Source organism: Oncorhynchus mykiss, chromosome 25 (genome assembly GCF_013265735.2).
Source record: "Oncorhynchus mykiss isolate Arlee chromosome 25, USDA_OmykA_1.1, whole genome shotgun sequence".
Taxonomy (NCBI): Eukaryota; Metazoa; Chordata; class Actinopteri; order Salmoniformes; family Salmonidae; genus Oncorhynchus; species Oncorhynchus mykiss.
The window spans coordinates 715,612-741,640 of record NC_048589.1 but is presented as its reverse complement, the minus strand read 5'-3'; the positions used below and the strand labels follow the sequence as shown (position 1 = coordinate 741,640).

At 39.6% G+C, this 26,029-nt stretch overlaps 1 protein-coding gene across 4 annotated transcripts in view; it reads left to right on the top strand.

The window, feature by feature from the left end:
• The window catches only part of LOC110505211 (ena/VASP-like protein), a 65,615-nt gene extending 44,960 nt beyond the window's left edge, over positions 1–20,655 (top strand). For all 4 annotated transcript variants that reach the window (XM_021584289.2, XM_036962382.1, XM_021584287.2 and 1 more), the window contains 5 exons: positions 5,467–5,497; positions 5,619–5,679; positions 18,835–18,892; positions 19,019–19,076; positions 19,419–20,655. In XM_021584289.2, coding sequence (XP_021439964.2) covers positions 5,467–5,497; positions 5,619–5,679; positions 18,835–18,892; positions 19,019–19,076; positions 19,419–19,456 — 246 coding nt within the window. In that variant the 3' untranslated portion in view covers positions 19,457–20,655. The remainder of the gene's footprint in view (positions 1–5,466; positions 5,498–5,618; positions 5,680–18,834; positions 18,893–19,018; positions 19,077–19,418) is intronic.
• Positions 20,656–26,029: the final 5,374 nt, after the last annotated feature.

The following is a 26,029-nucleotide window of genomic DNA, read 5'->3' as shown; positions in this document are numbered from 1 at the left end:
AGCATTCCGCAGGGATGCTGGCCCATGTTGACTCCAATGCCTCCCACAGTTGTGTCAAGTTGGCTGGATGTCCTTTGGATGGTGGACCAATCTTGGCGCACATGGGAAACTGAAAAATCTAGCAGTGTTACAGTACTTTACACACTAAAACCGGTGCGCCTGGCACCTACTACCATACACCGCTCAAAAGCACTTAAATATTTTGTCTTGCCCATTCACCCTCTGAAAAGCACACATACACAATCCATGTCTCAATTGTCTCAAGGCTTAAAAATCCTTCTTTAACCTGTCGCCTCCCCTTCACCTAAACTGATTAAAGTGGATTTAACAGGTGACATCAATAAGGGATCATAGCTTTCACCTGGATTAACCTGGTCCCTCTGTCAGGAAAAAGAGCTGGTGTTCCTAATGTCTTGTACACTCATATTTTTTTATATATATATATATACACACAGTACCAGTCAAAAGTTTGGACACATGTACTCATTCAACCATTTTTCTTTATTTTTACTATTTTCTACATTGTAGAATAATAGTGAAGACATCCAAATTATGAAATAGCACATATAGAATCATGTAGTAACCAAAAAAACATTTAGATTCTTCAAAGCCACCCTTCGCCTTGATGCCAGCTTTGCACACTCTTGGCATTCTCTCAACCAACCTGGAATGCATTTCAATTAACAGGTGTGCCTTGTTAAAAGTGAATTTGTGGAATTTCTTTCCTTAATGCGTTTGAGCCAATCAGTTGAGTTGTGGCAAGGTAGGGGTGGTATACAGAAGATAGCCCTATTTGGTAAAGTACCAAGTCCATATTATGTCAGGAACAGCTCAAATAAGCAAAGAGAAATTACAGTCCCATCTTTACTTTAAGACAGAAAGGTCAGTCAATCTGGAACATTTCAAGAACTTTCAAGTGCAGTCGCGAAAACCATCAAATACTATGATAAAACTGGCTCTCATGAGGACCGCAACAGGAAAGGAAGACCCAGAGTCACCTCTGCTCCAGAGGATAAGTTAATTAGAGTTAACTGCACCTCAGATTACAGCCCAAATAAATGCTTCACGGAGTTCAAGTAATAGCATCAACTGTTCAGATGAGAATGTGTGAATTAGGCCTTCATGGTCGAATTGCTGCAAATAAATCACTACTAAAGGACAACAATAAGAAGAAGAGACTTGCTTGGGCCAAGAAACAGGAGCAAATAGCACATATTTGGACTCACCTTTGGACAGGTGAGTCCAAATGTAAAAATGTTGTGAGACAGAGTAGATGAAAGGATGATCTCTGCATATGTGGTTCCCACCGTGAAGCATTGAGGAGGAGGTGTGATTGTGTGGGGGTGAATGGAGAGGATGGCTGTGGTTTCATTGGCTCTTAACCAACCGTGCTATTTTGTTTGTTTTTTCCACATTGTTTGTAACTTATTTTTTACTGTTGAATTCGGAAGTTTACATACACTTTAGCCAAATACGTTTAAACTAAGTTTTTCAGAATTCCTGACATTTAATCCAAGTAAAAATTCCCTGTCTTTGGTCAGTTAGGATCACCACTTTATTTTAAGAATGTAAAATGTCAGAATAATAGTAGAGATAATTATTTATTTCAGCTTTTATTTCTTTCATCACATTCCCAGTGGGTCAGAAGTTTACATACACTCAATTAGTATTTGGTAGCATTACCTTTAAATTGTTTAACTTGGGTCAAACGTTTCGGGTAGCCTTCCACAACCTTCCCACAATAAGTTGGGTGAATTTTGTCCATTCCTCCTGACAGAGTCAGGTTTGTAGGCCTCCTTGCTCGCACACACTTTTTCAGTTCTGCCCACAAATGTTCTATGGGATTGAGGGCTTTGTGATGGCCACTCCAATACCTTGACTTTGTTGTCCTTAAGCCATTTTGGCACAACTTTGGAAGTATGCTTGGGGTCATTGTCCATTTGAAAGACCCATTTGCGACCAAGCTTCAACTTCTTGACTGATGTCTTGAGATGTTTCTTCAATATATCCACATCATTTTCCGTCCTCCTAATGCCATCTATTTTGTGAAGTGCACCAGTCCCTTCTGCAGCAAAGCACCCCCACAAGATGATGCTGCCACCCCCGTGCTTCACGGTTGGGATGGTGTTCTTCAGCTTGCAAGCCTCCCCCTTTTTCCTCCAAAGATAACAATGGTCATTATGGCCAAACAGTTATATTTTTGTTTCATCAGACCAGAGGACATTTCTCTAAAAAGTACGATCTTTGTCCCCATGTGCTGTTTGCAAACCGTAGTCTGGCTTTTTTAGGTCGGTTTTGGAGCAGTGAATTCTTCCTTGCTGAGCGGCCATTCAGGTTATGTGGATATAGAACTCATTTTACTGTGGATATAGATACTTTGGTACCTGTTGCCTCCAGCATCTTCACAAGGTCCTTTGCTGTAGTTCTGGGATTGATTTGCACCAAAGTACGTTCATCTCTAGGAGACAGAACGCATCTCCATCATGTGAAATATATTGAAACACAGTTTAGCCTTTTGTTAATCACCCTGTCATCTCAGATTTTGAAATTATGCTTTACAGCCAAAGCAAGACAAGCATTTGTGTAAGTTTATCGATAGCCTAGCATTATGCCTAGCTAGCAGCAGGCAACCTGGTCACGACAATCAGAAAATAATCAAATTAATTTGTTTACCTTTGATGAGCTTCGGATGTTTTCACTCACGAGACTCCCAGTTAGATAGCAAATGTTCCTTTTTTCCAAAAATATTATTTTTGTAGCCGAAATAACTCTGTTAGTTCTTCACGTTTGGCTGAGAATTCGACCGGAAATTGCGGTCATGACAACGCTGAAAAATATTCCAAATTACCTCCATAATATCGACAGAAACATGGCAAACGTTGTTTATAATCAATCCTCAATGTGTTTTTCAAATATCTATTCGATAATATATCAACAGGGACAGCTGTATTTTCAGTAAGACCGGGAGGAAAAATAGCTACCTCTGTCTATTACGCCATAATTACTCTGAGAGCCCTCAGCCGGACACTTACGCAATGTAGTCGTTTACGCTCATTCTTCAACATAAAAGCCTGAAATGCTGTAGACACCTTGGGGAATACGTAGAAAAGGGAATCTGGTTGATTAGCCCATTCACTGCTCAATAGGGACGCATTGGAACGCAGAGCTTTCAAAACATGAGTCACTTCCTGATTGGATTTTTCTCAGGCTTTCGCCTGCAATAACAGTTCTGTTATACTCACAGACAATATTTTTACAGTTTTGGAAACTTTAGAGTGTTTTCTATCCTAAGCTGTCAATTATATGCATATTCTTGCATCTTGTCCTGACAAAATAGCCTGTTTACTTTGGGAACGTTATTTTTCCAAAAATGAAAATAGTGCCCCCTAGTTTCAAGATTAACAAGAAATTTGTGGAGTGGTTGAAAAACGAGTTTTAATGACACCAACCTAAGTGTATGTAAACTTCTGACTTCAACTGTACATAATGTTGTTGCTACCGTCTTTTATGACCTCAAAGATCTTCTGGACATCAGAATAGCGATTACTCACCTTGAATTGGATGAAGAATTTTTCTTTAATGAGTCAGACGAGAGGGATTTACTCTTGACTCCCAAACAGGCCCTCATCCTCATAATTTGCAGGAGAAAGAGATGGAATAGTTATCGCCTTCGGTCCCATTGGCCAACATACCATCGCTGCATAATAAATTGGAAGAACTTAAAGCACATATCCTACCAACGGGACATTAAAAACTGTAATATCTTATGTTTCACCGAGTCGTGGCTGATCGACGACATTAACAACATACAGCTGGCGGGTTATACACTCTATCAGTAGGATAGAACAGCAGCCTCTGGTAAGACAAGGGGTGTGGTCTATGTATATTTTTAAACAAGTGCACGATATATACGGAAATCTCAAGGTTTTGCTCGCCTGAGGTAGAGTATCTCATGATAAGCTGTAGTCCACACCTAGAGAGTTTTCATCTGTATTTGTCGCAGCTGTCTACATACCACCACAGAGCGATGCTGGCACTAAGACCGCACTCAATGAGCTGTATACCGCCATAAGCAAACAGGAAAACGCTCCTCCAGAGGCGGTGCTCCTAGTAGCCAGGGACTTTAATGCAGGGGAACTTAATTCCGTTTGACCTCATTTCTACCAACATGTTAAATGTGCAACCAGAGGGGGAAAAAACTATAGACCACCTTTACTCCACACACAGAGACACGTACAAAGCTCTCTGTCGCCCTCCATTTGGCAAATCTGACCATAATTCTATCCTCCTGAAAGCTGCTTACAAGCAAAAATTAAAGCAGGAAGCACCAGTGACTCGGTCAATAAAAAAAGTGGTCAGATGAAACAGATGTTAAGCTACAGGACTGTTTTGCTAGCACAGACTGGAATATGTTCCTGGATTCTTCTGATGGCATTGAGGAGTACACCACATCAGTCACTGGCTTCATCAATTAGTGCATCGATGACGATGTCCCCACAGTGACTGTATGTACATACCCCAACCAGAAGCCATGGATTACAGGACACATCCGCACTGAGCTAAAAGGAGCGGGACTCTAACCCGGAAGCTTATAAGAAATCACACTATGTCCTCCGATGAACCATCAAACAGGCAAGCGTCAATACAGGACTAAGATCAAATCGTACTACACCGGCTCCGACGCTCGTCGGATGTGGCAGGGCTTGCAACTATTACAGACTACAAAGGGAAGCACAGCCGAGAGCTGCCCAGTGACACACATCCAGGCTGTGTAAGAACTATTTGACCAAGAAGGAGAGTGATGGAGTGCTGCATCAGATGACCTGGCCTCCACAATCACCTGACCTCAACGGAAATTAGATGGTTTGGGGATGAGTTGGACTGCAGAGTGAAGGAAATGCAGCCAACAAGTGCTCATTATATGTGGGAACTCCTTCGAGACTGTTTGAAAATCATTCCTCATGAAGCTGGTTGAGAGAATTTAACTAGGCAGGTCAGTTAAGAACAAATTCTAATTTTCAATGACAGCCTAGGAACAGTGGGTTAACTGCCTTGTTCAGGGGCAGAACAACATATTCTTTACCTAGTCATCTCAGTGATTGGATCTTGCAACCTTTCAGTTACTAGTCCAACACTCTGACCACTAGGCTACCTGTCGCTCCAGTTGATGATACTAACGATACTAGAATGCCAAGAATTTGCGAAGCTGTCATCAAGGCAAAGCTTGGCTACTTTGAAGCCTCTAAAATCTAAAATATATTTTGATTTGTTTAACACCTTTTAAATAACTACATGATGCCATATGTGTTATTTAATAGTTTTGATGTCTTCACTATTATTCTACAATGTAGAAAATGGTAAAAATAAAGAACACACATACATATACACACACACATACACACACGCACGCACACACACACACACGCACACACACACACAATCATCCATTTTCATTTTCCATTATAGGAGGATCCCAAGCCAGGACAGAACTCTACAGGTATACACACTCTTGCCTCCACATTTTTCTGAGTCTGACCATTATATTTTTTATTGCCTGTATAGAGCGATATTGCTTTTTAAAATGTGTCTCTTCTAATTGTGATCGTCTCTCCTTCTAGGTGCTGGGAAGAATCCATGGGACCGAGTAAACTCTGTAGACAACTCTTCACTGGTATTAAGGTTAGTATCGTCATCTGTTTGATAGGGGCTCCCAAACCTTTTAAAATATCTTGTGGCACAATGAGAAGGGATACAGTGCCTAGTGAAAGTCTACACACCCCTTGCACCCCTTCACATTTTGCTGCCTTAACATGTCAACTAAAAATGTATACAGATCTACAGATCTACACAACCTACTTCACATTTTCAAAATGAAAAAAAGTTATAGAAAATGTAAAAAAATTAAAAGATATCTTGATTGCAGATGTCTTCACAACCCAGAGCTGATACTTGATGGAAGAACCTTTGTCAGACATTACAGCTGAGAATAATTTGGAATAAGATTCTAGCAGCATTGCACAACATACAGTGCTTTTTGTTGTTACAGCCTGAATTCAAGAGATTTAAAAAAACACAATACCCCATAATAACTAAGTAAAAATATGTTACTAATACATGGAAATGTTTAGAAAATTAAATAGAAAAATGCATAATTTACATAAGTATTCACACCCCTGAGTCAATACATGTTAGAATCACCTTTTGAGAGGCGCATACGTGTACCGATAGAACAGTAGCTCTGTTTTGTACTGTCAAAACTGTGATTATATGAAGAAGCCAGACAATATAGTTTAAATTAAGCCTCTAAAGTCGTTAGATCAAGCAACCGGGAGAGAGCGAGCGGTCAGTTATATACAACAGCGAACCAATCTGTGGGTAAAGCAACGCTGTGACTCGAACCCAACAAGCCATGGCTTCCCTTAGAGGAAATGACAAAGAACAACTCGGAGATGAAAATAACGACCAGCTAATGGATATCCAGGATAACACCAAAACAAAATAACTGTTACAATCTGTTGTTAAAAAAAAGTTGATTTTCTCGAAAGGAAAGTAGAGTCTATCGTGTCAGATATGCATATACAGGGTGGGTGCATGGACGAACACGACAACAAAATGTGCCTTCTGGAAACAAAGGAGCAAATTTTAGAAGAGAAACTGGACCAGCAAGAAAACAGAATGAGTGACGTAACTCGCCAACTGATTGCCGCAATACTGCAACAATGGAAGAGGCAAGTGGAAAAAAAAATTTCATCTTTAGTTTACAATCTGTAGAAACTATGAGAATAGAAAGATTCGGAACTTTTGTGACACAGTACAGCAGAGTTGAAAAATATATGGCAATTAGAAATCAACACTGGATGGTTTTCAGAGATATATGGGACGGCTTGAGGGGAGCTGAAGCATAGGACTAAAAACAAATTAAAACAAATTAAAAAAGTTAACTAATGGAAAATGCATTGGATTTGTATAAGCTGTAAGTAGAAGCGTAAGTATTGTTGTACATTAGTTTACTCCAATTAGTGGAGGAGTGGTAGGGTTAGGGGAAAATAACACAATAAGATTTGTAAAAATAAAACACAATAATGGAAATTATATTGGGTGGTTCGAGCCCTGTTCGAGCCCTGAATGCTTATTGGCTGACAGCCGTGGTATATCAGACCAGGTATGACAAAACATTTATTTTTACTGTTCTTATAATTTTGGTAACCAGTTTATAATAGGATTAAGGCACCTCGGGGTTTGTGGTATATGGCAATTATACCACAGCTGAGGGCTGTATCCAGGCACTCCGCATTGCGTTGTGCATAAGAACAGCCGCTTTTGGCCATATACCACACCCCCTCATGCCTTATTGCTTAATTATATAATATGTAAAAGCTGTAAGAAGAAGCCTAAGTATTGTTGTTTATAAGTTTACTCCAATTAGGGGAAAATAATACAGAAGAAAAAATATTGTAAACATTTTTGAAATACAATCTGCAATATTAACACTGATCTATGCCCCGAGGAGAGTAAGAAGCATGAAAAAAAGTGATAAGCATACTAGGCTCTATACATTGATGCCTAAGACCAGCTTATTGTAAATTGAGACAATATTCTTTCCCCCTCCCCCCAGTAAAATCTAGACTCTATTGTCCACAAGTAACTGTTCTTCTTGAGGAAGAAACTTTAGAATTAGCAGATGCCAATAGGATACATGGACACTGAAAATACCAATATAAAAGAGGAAGTATAGCATGTACAGTGCCTTCGGAAAGTATTCACCATCCCTTGACGTTTTCCACATACAGTGGGGAGAACAGGTATTTGATACACTGCCGATTTTTCAGGTTTTCCAACTTACAAAGCATGTAGAGGTCTGTATTTTTTATCATAGGTACACTTCAACTGTGAGAGACGGAATCCAAAAAAAATACAGAAAATCACATTGTATCATTTTTAAGTAATTAATTTGCATTTTATTGCATGACATAAGTATTTGATCTCCTACCAACCAGTAAGAATTACGGCTCTCACAGACCTGTTCGTTTTTCCCTCCTGTTCTCCACTCATTACCTGTATTAACTGCACCTATTTGAACTCGTTACCTGTATAAAAGACACCTGTCCACACACTCAATCAAACAGACTCCAACCTCTCCACAATGGCCAAGACCAGAGAGCTGTGTAAGGACATCAGGGCTAAAATTGTAGACCTGCACAAGGCTGGGATGGGCTACAGGACAATAGGCAAGCAGCTTGGTGAGAAGGCAACAACTGTTGGCGCAATTATTAGAAAATGGAAGAAGTTCAAGATTAAGGTCAATCACCCTCAGTCTGGGGCTCCCTGCAAGATCTCACCTCGTGGGGCATCAATGATCACGAGGAAGGTGAGGGATCAGCCCAGAACTACACGGCAGGACCTGGTCAATGACCTGAAGAGAGCTGGGACCACAGTCTCAAAGAAAACCATTAGTAACACACTATGCTGTCATGGATTAAAATCCTGCAGCGCACGCAAGGTCCCCCTGCTCAAGCCAGCGCATGTCCAGGCCCGTCTGAAGTTTGCCAATGGCCATCTGGATGATCCAGAGGAGGAATGGGAGAAGGTCATGTGGTCTGATGAGACAAAAATAGAGCTTTTTGGTCTAAACTCCACTCGCTGTGTTTGGAGGAAGAAGAAGGATGAGTACAACCTCAAGAACACCATCCCAACTGTAAAGCATGGAGGTGGAAACATCATTCTTTGGGGATGCTTTTCTGCAAAGGGGACAGGACGACTGCACCATATTGAGGGGAGGATGGATGGGGCCATGTAGTATCGCGAGATCTTGGCCAACAACCTCCTTCCCTCAGTAAGAGCATTGAAGATGGGTCGTGGCTGGGTCTTCCAGCATGACAATGACCCAAAACACACAGCCAGGGCAACTAAGGAGTGGCTCCGTAAGAAGCATCTCAAGGTCCTGGAGTGGCCTAGCCAGTCTCCAGACCTGAACCCAATAGAAAATCTTTGGAGGGAGCTGAAAGTCCGTATTGCCCAGCGACAGCCCCGAAACCTGAAAGATCTGGAGAAAGTCTGTATGGAGGAGTGGGCCAATATCCCTGCTGCAGTATGTGCAAACCTGGTCAAGAACTACAGGAAACGTATGATCTCTGTAAGGTTTCTGTACCAAATATTAAGTTCTGCTTTTCTGATGTATCAAATACTTATGTCATGCAATAAAATGCAAATGAATTACTTAAAAATCATACAATGTGATTTTCTGGATTTTTGTTTTAGATTCCGTCTCTCACAGTTGAAGTGTACCTATGATAAAGAATTACAAACCTCTACATGCTTTGTAAGTAGGAAAACCTGCAAAATCGGCAGTGTATCATATACTTGTTCTCCCCACTGTAGATTAAATGTAAAAAATCCTCAGCAATTTCAATGTCAACAATGAAGAGGCGCCTCCTGAGTGGCATGGTAGTCTAAGGCACTGCGTCGCAGTGCTAGCTGGGCCACTAGAGATTTTGGGTTCGAGTCCAGGCTCGGTCGCAGGCGGCCGCGGCCGGGAGACACATGGGGTGGCGCACAATTGGCCAGGGATGTCCTTGTCCCATCGCGCACCAGCAACTCCTGTGGCGGGCTGGGCGCAGTGCACGCTGACACGGTCGCCAGGTGTACAGTATTTCCTCTGACACATTGGTGCAGCTGGCTTCCGGGTTAGGTGGGCATTGTGTCAAGACGCAATGCAGCTTGGTTGGGTTGTGTTTCGGAGGACGCCCAGCTCTCGCCTTTCTGTACAGGAGTTGCAGCGATGAGACAAGACTGTAACTACCAACTGGATACCATGAAATTGGCGAGGAAAAAGGGGTAACCATTTTTTATAATAACAATCATAATACAAATAAACAAACAATTATAAACTCTGAAGAGCCGACTCCAGGATGCTAGCCTTCTAGGCATAGTTCCTCTGTCCAGTGTCTGTGTTCTTTTTCCCATCTTAATCTTTTATTTTATTGGCCAGTCTGAGATATGGATTTTTCTTTGCAACTCAGCCTAGAAGGCCAGCATCCCAGAGTCGCCTCTTCACTTTTTCATTATGAGGTATTGTGTGGAGATTGATGAGGGAAAAAACAATTTAATTAATTTTAGAAAAAGGGTTACATTTACAAAAAAGGAGAAATTGAATATTTAAAGAGGAGTTGGAGAAGCCTATGCTGCCACCTACTGTAGTAACAGCAGAGGTGTAGGAATCCTGTTAAAACCTGTTAAGGATATGGCAGACATATGCCCCCTTTGGAGAGATTGGGTACCCCTAGTAAACTGAAAAAAAAATCTGTCAAAAATTGCTAATATATGCCAATTATTATTGGATAGAAAACACTCTAAAGATTCTAAAACCGTTGGAATTATGTCTGTAAGTATAGCAGAACTCACAGGGCAGGCATTCTTCCAAACTAGTTTTTGTGGCCATGAAAGTTGGAGCAACTTTGACGTCATGGCCCCCACCCTTCCCAACCAGTTATGATTCTGGGGAGACTTTCTATCTCTTCCGCTAGATGTCCTCTTTCAGTAGAGCTTTGAATCGTTCAAATCCCGCGAGAATTGACCCTATGGGAGTGAAATTAGTGCGTGCCACGAGAAAATAGGCTGTGCATAGGGGCGCGAATTGGTCCCAGCCATTCCTTTGTTCCAGCACTCAAGAGAAGGGCAGACGATGGCCGATTGAATTGAAGTTTGTTTTGCGTGTCTAAAACATCGTAAAGCTTGCTTCTGCACTTAGTTTGACCTGTTTAGTCGACATATAATATGTAATTTTGAAGTTTTGATGCGCAACTTTTCCGGACCAGAGGACGTTTTGGGTGCATTTCAGCTGATGTTATTAGCAGTAGCTAATACAAAGACGCAAGACTTGAAACCAAACGATGTATTGGGTAAGTATGAAGCCTTCCAGAACATTCTGAACGAAGACCATCGAAGGTAAGGGAATATTTATGCTTAAATCTGTGTTTCTGTTGACTCCAACATTTCGTAGAAATGTAGCTTGGAACTGAGCGCCGTCTCAGCATATTGAATAGTGTGCGATTTCTGTAACGTTAAAAATAAATCTAACAAAGCGGTTGCATAAAGAAGCAGTGTATCTTTCTAACTATATGTAGAACATGTATATTTAGTCAAAGTTTATGATGTCTATTTACGTTATCTTGCCGCGCTACCTAGATTTCCTGCGGGCATTTTTGAGTAATTTCTGAACGTGAACTCACTGTAAATGGACATTTATGGATATAAATGGCATATTATTGAAAAAAAAAAATGTACTGTGTAACATGTCATATTACTGTCATCTGATGAAGATTTTCAAAAGGTTAGTGAACGATTTATTTTTTAATCCTGCGTTTGTTGATTGCATGTTTTGGCTATTCAAATGAGCTGTGTCTGGTGGTGGTTTTACATATATATGTGCTATGTTTTCGCCGTAAAACATTTTAGAAATCTGACTTGCTGGCTAGATGAACAAGGTGTTTATCTTTCATTTGAGCTATTGGACTTGTTAATGTGTGGAGGTTAAATATTTTTAAGAATATTTTTGCGTTCCATGCGCCACCGTTTCAGCTGAACGTGGGAGGGTTGATTCCCAATTGGGAACCAATATCGTAGACAGGTTAAATAAGAATACATTGTTATACCCTTATATCCAAGCACATGGACCAAGAATGTTTTCTAATGTTGAATTGTACTTTACATGGTTAAAAATACACCTTGATTTCAATGTCTGTCCAACCAGCGGCAAATATGGTGTTTTTAGATAGAATTCAAGCTAACAGGAACTGTTATTTTAGCAGGTGACCTAAATCATATTTTGGATAAGATTGACAGGCGTAGTAATAAAAAAAAGGCAAAGTCAAACTTAAATGAATAATTCTTTATTGTCAGTTAACTGGATAGGTTCCAACAAACTTGATGCACCATAGCACACGTTTGTCAGGAGCAGGGGCAGTTCCGTTAGTTCTCTTATACAGTGGGGCAAAAAAGTATTTAGTCAGCCACCAATTGTGCAAGTTCTCCCACTTAAAAAGATGAGATAGGCCTGCAATTTTCATCATAGGTACACTTCAACTATGACAGACAAAATTAGAAAAAAAATCCAGAAGATCACATTGTAGGATTTTTAATGAATTTATTTGCATATTATGGTGGAAAATAAGTATTTGGTCACCTACAAACAAGCAAGATTTCTGGCTCTCACAGACCTGTAACTTCTTCTTTAAGAGGCTCCTCTGTCCTCCACTCGTTACCTGTATTAATGGCACCTGTTTGAACTTGTTATCAGTATAAAAGACACCTGTCCACAACCTCAAACAGTCACACTCCAAACTCCACTATGGCCAAGACCAAAGAGCTGTCAAAGGACACCAGAAACAAAATGGTAGACCTGCACCAGGCTGGGAAGACTGAATCTGCAATAGGTAAGCAGCTTGGTTTGAAGAAATCAACTGTGGGAGCAATTATTAAATAATAATAATTAAATTACAATTGGTGGCTGACTAAATATTTTTTTGCCCCACTGTGTACTGCTTACACTGAAGTTATATTTGCATGATTCATCTTATTAATTATTCATAATTAATTAATCGTTAACATTTGGTTCATGCATGTGACCGACCAATACTGGTTCATGCATGTGACAGACCAATACCTCACAAGGCTTCATCTCTCCAAGCTGAGACCTTGAAACTGAGATATCCTTTCGTTCTCAAAACAAAGTTCTGGGCGTGCTGCCAAATAGCAGATACTGATAGTGACGATTTTTTCAATCAGTCACTTGCATTAACACAGAAATTGGTTATTAGAAAAAGCACAAACATAACATTTTCCATCACACTATCTTGGAAAACAATAATCCATGCTTTCTGGGAAAGTCTAAAAGTTATGAACTGAGCTAGAAAGTTGGCTGTCCGAACTATTACAATGTAAACTTACTTTCAATCTGTCTGTCTGCATATTTCAATACATGGCATATGGGGGTGTACTTAGATACCCAATGGGCTGGACAATTATTTTCTCATCTTGAATTTCTTTAAATAAAAAACGTGGAAATCAATCAATCCGCCCATTATTAACACAATGGAAAAATCGAATAATGTATTATTGAAATGTGGCAAACCTAGTCAGTTGCACAACTGAAATGTGTCTTCTGCTTTTAACCCAGGGTTTCGATCCAGCAACCTTTGGGTTACTGACCCAACGCTCTAACCACTAGGCTACCTGCATTCTGTAACACAACTAAATGTGGAAAAAGTCAATGGGTGTGAATACTTTCCTAAGGCATATTGTTTTTATAAAAATTGTTCAAGCTCAGTAAATTTGGTTGGGAATCATTTATGGACAGCAATATTCAAACCTTGTCTCTGATTTTCACGCTAGGACTGAGACTAGACCAATCAGGAACACTCAACACTTCTTGGAAAGCCTTTCTGGTGTGTCTTTGGCATAATTTGTCATTGTCTTACTGAAAAATAAAACTCTATACCAGGGTTAGGTTTTCAAAAGACTGAGTCAGATTTTTCTTAAACTTTTTACCTGGGCTTTGCTCCTTTCATATTTATTTTGATCCTGAGCAACTCCCTGCCGATGACAAGAATATCTATAACATGATGCTGCCACCACAATACTTGAAAATACAAAGGGGTTCACTCTGTATTGTATTGGATTTGACCCAAACCTGTAGTTTTTAATTTAGGCCAAAAAGTTAATTTATTTGGTGTGTTTTCTTGCAGTGATACTTAACAGCCTTGTTACAAACAGAATGGATGATTTGAAGAGGAATTTTTAACACAGGCTTATTTGTCATTACAGACCAGTAATATGGACCGAATGCAATGTTGTTGATCCCTTTATATAGTTGGGGCAATGTTATGGGTATGTTGTCACCACAGGGACTGGGGAGTTTGTTAGGATCAAAATAAATATGAAAAGAGCAAAGCCGAGGTAAAAAGAAAAAAACAACTCAGTCTTCTGAAAACCTAACCCTGGGATAGGGTTTTGTTTTTCTGCGGGACAATTACACAAATTGTAATGCAAAAAAAAACACAACAGAATGGCTTTGCAAGAGAGGTAGAGTGTTCCTGAATGTTCCAGTATAAATCCTGACTTAAAACTGCTTAAAAAAATCAAAGACAAGTTTTAAATATTGCTGTCCATCAATGATTTCCTTCCAAATATACTGAGCTTGAGCAATTCTGACCAAAAAAATTAGTTGGGGCATGGACTCTACAAGGTGTTGATAGCGTTCTACAGGGATGCTGGCCCATGTTGACTGCAATGCTTCCCATAGTTGTGTCAAGTTGGCTGGATGTCCTTTGGGTGGTGGACCGTTCTTGATACTGTCGTGTCTTTGGCATCATTAAAAGTGAAGACTGTTATTTTATCGAATCAATTCTCTATAATTATTATTACGTGATTAAACTAATCATGTAAATGTAATTAACTAGGAATTCGGGGCACCACGGAAAATCTTCAGATTACAAAGTTAGAATTTTCAGATTATAACTCTTCAGATATTTTCATATCTGATCAATTAGTCTTCTATTAATGAATTATTCTTTACCTCACGTCAGTCTCACTCCAAACGTCGTAAATAGTTGGTTATCTGCACGAACCCAGCCTTTATTATAAATCATCCATACACCAATTGGCTTAATCATTTATTTACTAACTAACTAAATAATCACAGAAATGCATAAACAAACAAACAGTAGATATTTGTTACTAACGAGGATAGGGAAGATTCTCTAGTGGGCTAAGCCGTTATGACGATGAATATAAATATATATTTACGCCATGTGTCGTTGTGATCTTCTCTGTTGGAATCGTCAGTCCGTCTGCTGGAGAGTCAGTTCATCTGAGTCTCTCTCTTTCTTTTGTTGTTAGAATGGATACTTCAGAGTACCATTCAAAAATGTTCTCATAGATAGATGTTTCGGCGGTTGTCGGTATTCTCATCCCAGGTTTACATAATTTCTAGCTGCAGACTATTAATTAGTATCTAAGATTTGCTCTTATTCTGTAGGGATTTATAGTCTCAGAGTTGAACCATTTCCAGCTGTGTAGCAAATGCTCCACGTGGACTAGTTTTTTAGTTTTGGTAATCAAACCTGTGCCCCCTCAGCTTACACCGAGGAATGCGTGGTCTAAACTATTTGCAATCACAGCTCACGCTGTGGGTTTTCTCAGTCTGAAGAGGATTTTCTTAGGAGGGGCTTTTATTCGTAACAATAGGAAAGGCGGTTCTATGATGCCAGATCATGTCGGTGCTCACAGGGGCGGGCAATTGACTTAGTTAAACTTTAAAGGGAATACAATTATCTCACATTAAAGGTTTAACATCACATTACATCATTTCACAAATAGTTGAATCTTTACTCATTCATTATATACAATAATTAGATGCAAACCTTATAACTGAGGAACCTGTGTAAACAGAGTTAGGGTAATGTGGCTGTATTATCTTTCATGAGGTCACAAATAATGAAACAAAATGGACCGGGTCGTAGCTGGCTTCTCCACCGACCGTTTACACATTCTCCAAAATATGGATATTATTCCATTCTCAAATTCTGGAATGTACTAGAATATGGCTGGAGTTCCTTTGTTCTACTGTGAAACTCTCTCTCCATATTGCATGGCCAGGGGGAGAGAGTCTCCGCCGGGAATTTACGACCTGAGATAACAGAACCTGGATGTAGGAGAGAGTGAGAGAGGGGGAAGCCACGATCTATACCCAGAAAGGGCCACGTCATGACAATACACATGGGAAACTGTTGAGCGTGAAAAACTCAGCAGCGTTGCAGTTCTTGACACAAACCAGTGCGCCTGGCACCTACTACCATTCACCATTCAAATATTTTTTCTAGCCCATTCACCATCTTAATGACACACATACACAATCCATGTCTCAATTGTATCAAGGCTTAAAAATCCTTCTTTAACCTGTCTCCTCCCCTTCATCTACACTGATTGAAGTGGATATAAAAAGTGACATCAATAAGGGATCATAGCTTTCACCTGGATTCACCTGGTCATTGGTCATGGAAAGAGCAGATTTTCATAATACTTTGTACACCAAGTGTATTTTGCCCTAAGAGTTGTGCAAAGTTGGTAGAATCTTATTGAAAATGATTCACAGCTGCAATGGCTGCCAGAGATGTTTCCACCAAGTATTAACTCTGGAGTGTGAAGACATACGCAATCAAGACATCTTAAATTTTTTATTTGTTAATTATTTTGGTAAATGTTCTATAACTTTCTTTTACTTTGAAAATGTGGAGTAGGTTGTGTAGATCTGTAAGGGGGGAAAATTATATTGAATTCCTTTTTAGATTTAATTTTAAGGCAGCAAAAAGTTGAAGACTTGTGTAGACTATTATATTGTTACATTATTATTTTGCCTATTTAGTGTTGTAGATTACACTGTAATGAAAAGCACAATATACGAATGAAATTTATAATTATTTGCTCATCTGAGGCATAGTAACTGTTAAGCCTGGTTCTGGATCTGTGATATCTGTATAGCCAACTCCTATGGCAGTTGTTGGCTATACAGCAAAACAGATCTGGGACCAGACTATAACTTTTTAGGTAAATAAGGGGATTTATTGAGGTTCATATTCCTCTTAGATGAGGAAATATGCACTTTGTAGCCAGTTTATTTGGGTCAGACCCTTTGCCTCCAGAACAGCCTGAATTATTTGGGACATGGAAACGTTGCTCAATTAGTATCAAGAGACCAGGAAAATATTCCCTAAGCCATTACACCACCACCCTGTACCGTTGACACCAGGCAGGATGAGGCCATGGACTCCACCAGCCTGTACCGTTGACACCGGGCCATGGACACCAAATCCATCAGCATTTATTTTTTTATTTTACCTTTATTTAACCAGGCAAGTCAGTTAAGAACAAATTCTTATTTTCAATGACGGCCTAGGAACAGGGGCAGAACGACAGATTTGTACCTTGTCAGCTCGGGGATTTGAACTTGCAACCTTCCGGTTACTAGCCCAATGCTCTAACCACTAGGCTACCCTGCCGCCCCATGATGCAACAGGAACCAGGATTCGTGTTTGTTTTTCCACTCCTCCATTGTCAAGTGTTGATGACTGCATGCCCACAAGAGCAGCAGCTTCTTATTTTTAGCTGAAAGGAGTGGAACCCGGTGTGGTCGTCTGCTGCAATAGCCCCACCATGACAAGGACTGATAAGTTGTGCTTTCCAAGATGCTGTTCTGCACACCACTGTTGCACTGTGCCGTTATTTGCCATTTGTGGCCCGCCTATTTTCTTGCCTTTCTCCTTCGACCTCCCATCAATAAGCTGTTTTCGTCCACATGACTGCCACTGACTGGATTTTTTTTTGTTTGTCGCACCATTCTCGGTAAAACCTAGACACTGAAATATATTCTCAGTATTTTCAATGGGAAACAAGAACCATGGGAGTGTTTGCTTAATGCATTGAGGAAGCTTGTGATGATAATATATATAGTACTAGTCAAAAGTTTTATTATAGTCCCACTAAATTATGGTCCCACTAAGCGCAAACCAGATGGGATGGTGTATGGCTGCAGAATGCTATGGTAGCCATGCTGGTTAAGTGTGCCTTGAATTCTAAATAAATCACTGAAAGTGTCACCAGTAAAGCACCCTCACACCTCCTCCTCCTGGGAGGGAACCACACATGCGGACATCATCTGTTCAGCGTCTCACAAAGACACGGCGGACTGATTTTCACCAGTCTAATATCCATTGCTCGTGTTTCTTGGCCAAAGCAAGTCTCTTCTTCTTATAGGTCTCCTTTAGTGGTGGTTTCTTTGCATCAATTTGATCATGAAGGCCTGATTCACGCAGTCTCCTCTGAACAATTGATGTTTAGATGTGTCTGTTACTTGAACTCTGTGAAGCATTTTTTGGGGGCTGCAGTTGCTGAGGCTGGTAACTCTAATGTACTTATGCCCTGCAGCAGAGCTAACTCTGGGTCTTCCTTTCCTGTGGTGGTCCTCGTGAGAGCCAGTTTCATCATAGCGCTTGGTAGTTTTTGTGACTGCACTTGAAGAAACTTTTAAAGTTCTTGAAATGTTCCCGATTGACTGACCTTCATGTTTTAAAGTAATGATGGACTGTCGTTTCTCTTTGCTTATTTGAGATGTTCTTGCCATAATAAGGACTTGGTATTTTACCAAATTACCAAATCTTCTGTATAGCACCCCTACCTTGTGACAACACAATTGATTGGCTCAAACGCATTAAGAAGTAAAGAAATTCCACTACTTAACTTTTAACAAGGCACACCTGTTAATTGAAATGCATTGCATGTGACTACCTCATGAAGCTGGCTGAGAGAATGCCAAGAGTGTGTAAAGCTGTCATCAAGGCAAAGGGTGGCTACTTTGAAGAATCTGAAATATAAAATATTGTTGTTTAACACTTATTTGGTTACCACATAATTCCATATGTGTTATTACATAGTTTTGATGTCTTCACTATTATTCTACAATGTAGAAAATAGTAAAAAATAAATTAAAGCCCTTGAATGAGTAGGTGTGTCCAAACTTTTGACTGGTACATGGCCCGCCAATTTGGATTTATCGCCTTAATAAACAGTGAATGGATTGTTGCCTTACATTGCTAACACCACCATGCTATATCAATATAAGATATTGTACCTTCATCTAATAATCAAGGATGAATGTTGCTTGTCACTTGTCATTAGCTGTAGAACATTTCTGCTTTAATGTACTGTATAGGTCTTATTTACTATGAAATTAATATTTATCGATAATTTCCAATCATCCCTATGGTTGTTGTTGTTTTGCAGGGTGCGACCAGTGGGCAGTACTAGTGAAGGAGACATAGACTTTGACAGGATGAAGCAGGTAGAAATCTCATTTCAAAACTGTAAAACATATTGGACGGATCAGTGTGGCATTCTTCAATCGTTAATGGAATAAAAGTATTGTGAAAGAAGCAGAAAATGTCAACTGTATTTTTTATCCCCACAGGAAATCTTGGAGGAAGTTGTACGTGAATTGCAGAAGGTGAAAGATGAGATCATTAATGGTAGGTGATACAAAGTGTTTATGCATGTTGTTATTGAAAAGGCTTGCCAGCATCAGTGAGCAATTTACCTGCAAACTGACTAAGGTCCTTCCTATTCATGTTCTATACACTTAATGTAGTTCGATTCAGTTTTTCCGTTATGGCGAACAAAGGTATCCTAATTAATTATGTCCTAAGATGATGCTAGGCATACAGTTCATCTATTTACTTCTTCATAGAAAATTAAATGTTTCTTTTAAATAGATGAAGGTTCAGTGATAATGCCGTCCTCCAGTACCCATTCTCTACAGAACACACACACACACGCACACGTGATTTTCTCAGTTTTGTGTTCTCTTTCAGCCATTAGACAAGAAATTGGTCGAATCCATACATCATAATATCTGGACAGTGGGACATGCAGGAAGTATGAAGGATAAGATCTGCTCGGAAGAAATGTTCTCAACGTTTCTTTGATGATATGAAACATTGCTGTGACGCTGCAGAAAAGTTGAGCCAACATTGTGTCTGCTGTGCAGAACAGAGGGATGAAAAAAAGTGAGAATGAAACGGAGAATGAGAGATAAAATAATGGTTAAATGAAGAAAGGATGTACGGACGGAAGGATGCACGGACGCTTGCACCGTTTTCCGTTTTTTCCTTTCCGTGCAGTTACAGACTCAGTTCAGTTTGCAGGTTTCTGCTCTGTCTGTTCTAAGTCTTACAAAAGGAAATATTTTTGTTTTCTACGTTTGTACTGTTTTATTATTTTAAAAAACTGTGATTATTTTATTATTTGTAATATTATATATAGAGACAGACAAAACTGTTGTTCTACATTGGCGGGTCCTGGAGGAAACTTGCACACCATTTACATCAGCCTTTTATATTTTATATGATTTACTTTATCCTAGGGTGTTTGACCAGCACATATGGCACATACTGTGCTTTAGTCACCTGACCTCGGCAGTTTTTAAAAAGCTTTTTATTTATTTACCAGTAACAGGGCAGTGTTCATTAGGCACCAAACAGAAGATAACTGACTGAACCAGGGAGGGACTACCTGGACATGTCCAATAAGAAACACTCATTTTTGTTGTACGTTGCTAAAGGTTTTCATTTGTGGATCGTTCACAAAAAAAGTATCCAAAACTGTAAATTCACCATCTAAGTTTTCCCAATATAGATCAAATTATCCATAGGCTATCCCTATGAAACCCAAAGTAACTATACAGTATGTGTATATGATTTGTTCCTGTGTTTTACCATGCATGAATCTGATCTTTATTAATTTTTTAATTGTTTTTTTTTTAAAAGTGGTATGTTTACAATGGTGGTTTGTTTTTGTGAATGTCCTCCTTGCTATTTAAGGTTGAACTTGAATTTGATATGTGAAAATAGAGCCAGTTGCTCTTGCAAAATGAAAATAATACATACATCAGTGCAACAATTATTTGTGATGATAGGAAAATGCTTATTTGAGGAAAATATTTCATTGAATACCGGTTGTGACATTATGTTAACTTTGACTAAGTTCTGAATAAAATTTCAAAACTGAAAGTAAATTAATTTAAACAAAACAATAGACCTGTCTACAGTATAGAGTGGTGTGTTTTATTTATACATCGTTATGACATAGAAAAAGACACTGAGGCCTAGATTCAATCAAATCAAGCGTTAACCGAACAGAACCGACACACGCATAGCTGATGTTTTGGCAGTGTCGGAGGTGGAACTGCGTTGGAGCTGACAAATAGGTAAGCAGCTGCTGTTGATCATTGTCACAAAGCCACACTCATGCTAGAAGTTCAGAACGAGAAAGTGTAGGCTATATAGAAATAATGATGCAAAATTAAATGAAATATTGAGAAATTCTATAAACCTAATCGAGGTGTAGATTACATCTCACATTCCAGTGTTCAAAATTCTAAACAAGGCTGCATGGAATTTATCTTAATGCAACTCCATGTAGCCAATGGCAATGTCTGCTTTAGGAATAATGCTCGGAGCCGCTTGTGGATTTGACAGCTCTGACGCAGTTCCACCTCGAACACCGCCAAAGCAATTGCTATGCGAATGACGGCTAAAGCGGATCTGATTAAATAGAGCCCTGAATCTACAACTAGTACTTACAGTGTAGGCAATACAAAACCTGACTGATATAGAAGTTATGTAATTTTATTATGAAAACAGTTCTCGTAAATAAATATCAGTTACATAGCATTACACATGTATATGCACACACAGAATCATCTCACCTTAAATAAAAAATAATCAAATTAAATAGCTAAATTCAACACTGTTGAACATTGTCAGCAATATTTAATATTTCTCTTCTTGAATGAAAAATATATTCTGTGGGGAGCGTCAAACAGTTTCACTGAAGAAAGCTCCTCTTACTGCAAGGTAAGTTTCAATGCTCATTTCATCTCTGCACTGTACTGCACGCTCATGGTGAATAAACATAAATACAATAGATTGAAATAGCTTGTTATCCTTTGTATTGAATGTATAGGGTCTTATTTTATATTCCTATCTAACTGATAGAGCCAGTTGATTAGCTATTGCTTGTCCCTTTATTCTAAAATTATTGGTCACTCATTTGAACAAGTCATCAGCCAATCAGAATTGAATGGTTCTGACTCTTCTCTTGTTCTTGTGCCCATGGATTTTAGTGGTGGACAGTCTATCACTCGATTTGTGCTTCTCAAACCAGAGTTGAGCTCCTTTGACCTGTCAGAAACAAATATTTCAGTATTACAATCAGTAGCACTGGATGTTGAGGTGTTTTTGTGGCACCTACTCACTCCTGTTTGACAAGCTCATATTCCCGCTTGATCCTGGCGTATGGACTTAAGCTACCATCAAGGACAAAGTCCGACAACACCCGGGTCCTGGAAGTGTGCTGTGGTAGGGAGTCAGAGAACTCTGCTGCTATCTTCTTCACCTACCACAGATAACAATTAGTTAGAGGGTGCTCTGTCGGCATGAGGAGCCAACATAAGAATTTCTGACTCACTGCAACATGTTAGTTCATAATTTGATGTTGATAATGACATATTCCTAGTAACATAACATGAAATATCACTAGGGCGTGTCATTTACAAGGAGAATACTGTGCACAAAATCATCTTTCCAAAAACTGACAAAACTACCTTGAGGGGCACACATTTTATGAAGACAAATTAAAACAAAGACAGTCGACTTTGGAGTTCATGTTTGTAGAGGTTAAGTGTCAAATGATTATATTTGTCATTCTTGGGCAGATACACCTATAGATAATGAGTTACAAATTCAGGCCAATCTTTCAATCAATATTTGCAGTTCCAATGGCTTTTGTCTGCTATCTGATGCTTCTCCCACTGGCGACATTTAGAGCGTTATCTTTCAGACAGACATCTGCAACCAGCAATCGTTTCCCTGAGCCACAACTAATCAAGTAGGCCACATATACAGTGCCTAAAGAAAGTATTCATACCCCTTGACTTTTTCCACATTTTGTTGTTTGAATTGAAAATGGATCAAATTAATTTTACACACAATACTCCATAATGAAAAAGTTAAGATTTTTTTTTTTTGAAATGTTTGCAAATATATTGAAATTTTATACAGAAATATCTAATTTACCTAAGTATTCACACCCCTGAGACAATACTTTGTAGAAGCACATTTGGCAATGATTACAGCTGTGAGTCTTTCTAGGTAAGTCTCTAAGAGCTGTCCACACCTGGATTGTACAACATTTTATCCATTATTCTTTTCAAAATTCTTCAAGCTCCATCAAATTGGTTGTTGATCATTGCTAGACAACCATTTTAAGGTCTTTCCATTGATTTTCAAATATATTTAAGTAAAAACTGTAACTCGGCCACTCAAGAACGTTCACAGTCTTCTTGGTAAGCAGCGCCAGTGTAGATTTGGCCTTGTGTTTAAGATTATTGTCATGCTCCCAGTGTGTAGTGTTTTTCCTCTATGATTTTGCCTGTGCTTAGCTTCATTCGGTTTCTTTTTTATCTTGAAAAACTCCACAGTCCTTAACGATTACAAGCATACCTATAACATGATGCAGCAACCACTATGCTTGAAAATATGGAGCGTGGTACTCAGAAATTTGTTGTATTGGATTTGCCCCAAACATAACATCTTGTATTCAGGACAAAAAGTGAATTGCTTTCCCACAGTATTTCCTTTTCACTCTGTGAAATGTGACAGGGGGATACCTAGTGAATGCATTCAACTGAAATGTGTCTTCCACATTTAACCCAACCCCTCTGAATCAGAGCTGCAAGGGGCTGCCATAATCGACATCCACATCTTCAGCGCCCACGGAACAACAGATGTTTTACCTTGTCAGCTTGGGGATTCGATTAAATTCGGTTACTGGCCCAATAGTCTAACCACTATGCTACCCGCTGGTTAGGTTAGTATTGTAGAGTAAGTACAAGTTGTTGAGCCATCCTCAGTTTTCTCCTATTACAACCATTAAACTCTGTAACTATATTAATATAACCATTGACCTCATGGTGAAATCCCTGAGCGATTTCCTTCCTCTCCTGCAACTGAGTTAGGAAGGACGCCTGTAAATTTGTAGTGGCGGGGTGTATTGATACACCATTCAAAGTGTCATTTATTTCTACGCATCTACCAACACGTGCCCTTCTTTGGGAGACTTTGGAAAACCTCCTTGGTGTTTGTGGTTGAATCTTTTTTTGAAATTCACTGCTTGACTGAAGGACCTTATAGATAATTGTATGTGTGGGGGTACAGAGATGAGGATGTCATTCAAAAATCATTATTATTGCACACAGAATGAGTCTACACAACTCATGTGACTTGTTAAGCAAATATTTACTTACTGAACTTATTTAGGCTTGCCATAACAAAGGGGTTGAATAGTTACATTTTAAAACCGTGGACAGATGGCAGCATTCGCCAATACTGAAAGCGCGAACCACAGCAAGGTGACTGGGAATATGGTTGAATACAAACAGTGCAGTTTTGCCCTCCGTAAGGCAATCAAACAGGAAAAATGTCAGTACAGAGACAAAGTGGAGTCGCAATTTAACGGCTCAGACATGAGACGTATGTGGCAGAGACTTCAGACAATCACAGATTATAAAGGTAAAACCAGCCACGGCACAGACACGGGGTCTTGCTCCCGGACAAGCTCAACACCGCCAGCTTTAAGGATAACAGTGCCGCCAACTCCCGAGGACTGTGGGCTCTCGTGCTCCATGGCTGACTTGAGTAAGACATTTAAGTGCATTAACCCTTGCAATGCTGCCGGCCCAGATGGCATCCATAGCCACGTCCTCAAAGCATGCACAGACCAGCTGGCTGGATTGTTTACGGACATATTCAATCTCTCCCTATACCAGTCTGCTGTCCCTTCTTGCTTCAAAATGTCCACCATTGTTCCTGTCCCCAAGAAAGAAAAGGTAACTGAACTAAATGACTAGTAACCACAAAATTGTTAAACATTTTATATTTGAGATTCAACCCTTTGCCTTGATGGCAGCTTTGTACACTCTTGGCATTCCCTCAACCAACTTTATGAGGTAGTCACCTGGAATGCTTTTCCAACAGAAGGAGCTCCCACATATGTTGAGCACTTGGTTGGCTGCTTTTCCTTCACTCTGCGGTCCAACTCATCCCAAACCATCTCAATTGGGTTGAGGTCGGGTGATTGTGAAGGCCAGGTCATCTGATGCAGCACTCCATCACTCTCCTTCTTGGTCAAATAGCCCTTACACAGCCTGGAGGTGTGTTGGGTCATTGTCCTGTTGAAAAACAAATGATAGTCCCATTAAACGCAAACCAGATCGGATGGCATATCGCTGCAGAATGCTGTGGTTGCCATGCTGGTTAAGTGTGCCTTGAATTCTAAATAAATCACAGACAGTGTCACCAGCAAAGCACCCACACATCATCACACGTCCATGCTTCACGGTAGAAACCACACATCCGTTCACCTACTCTGTGCCTCACAAAGACACCTTGGTTGGAACAAAAAATCTCAAATTTGGACTCATCTGACCTATGGACAGATTTCCACCAGTCTAATGTCCATTGCTCGTGTTTCTTGGCCCAAACAAGTGTCTTCTTATTATTGGTGTCCTTTAGTAGTTGTTTCTTTGCAGCAATTCGACCATGAAGGCCTGATTCACGCAGTCTCCTCTGAACAGTTGATGTTGAGATGTGTCTGTTACTTGAACCCTGTGAAGCATTTATTTGGGCTGCAATCTGAGTTGCAGTTAATTGCCGATTTCTGAGGCTGGTTACTCTAATGAACTTGTCCTCTGCAGCAGAGGTAACTCTGGGTCTTCCTGTGGCGGTCCTCGTGAGAGCCAGTTCCATCATAGCGCTTGATGGTTTTTGCAACTGCACTTGAAGAAACTTCATCCTCCTTCAATTCTAGATATGATAGATATTGTTGCATTAACACAGGCCTATTTAGGCCTATGTAAATTAATCTCAACCAGATGCATTGTTGAAAGAACCATGAGTTGATTATTATAGTTTGAATTAAGTTTCATTGAACACCTTTTCACAAATTCTTTATACAACAAACACAAAACTAGGCTACACAATACATTGACATTATCGATATTGTTACAATAAATGAAAAACTTGATTCTCAACTGGTGGGGCGCTAATTAGAGCAGTGGTTCCCAAACTGTTTTTAGTCCTGTACCCCTTCAAACATTCAACCTCAACCACGCACTCTCAAATGTTGTTTTTTGCCATCATTGTAAGCCTGCCACACACACACTATACAATACATTTATTAAACATAAGAATGAGTATGAGTTTTTGTCACAACACAGCTCGTGGGAAGTGACAAAGAGCTCTTACAGGACCAGGGAACAAATAATAATATAATAGTAATCAATAATGATGCTCTTTATTTAACCATCTTACATATAAAACCTTATTTGTTCATCGAAAATTGTGAATAACTCATCACAGGTTAA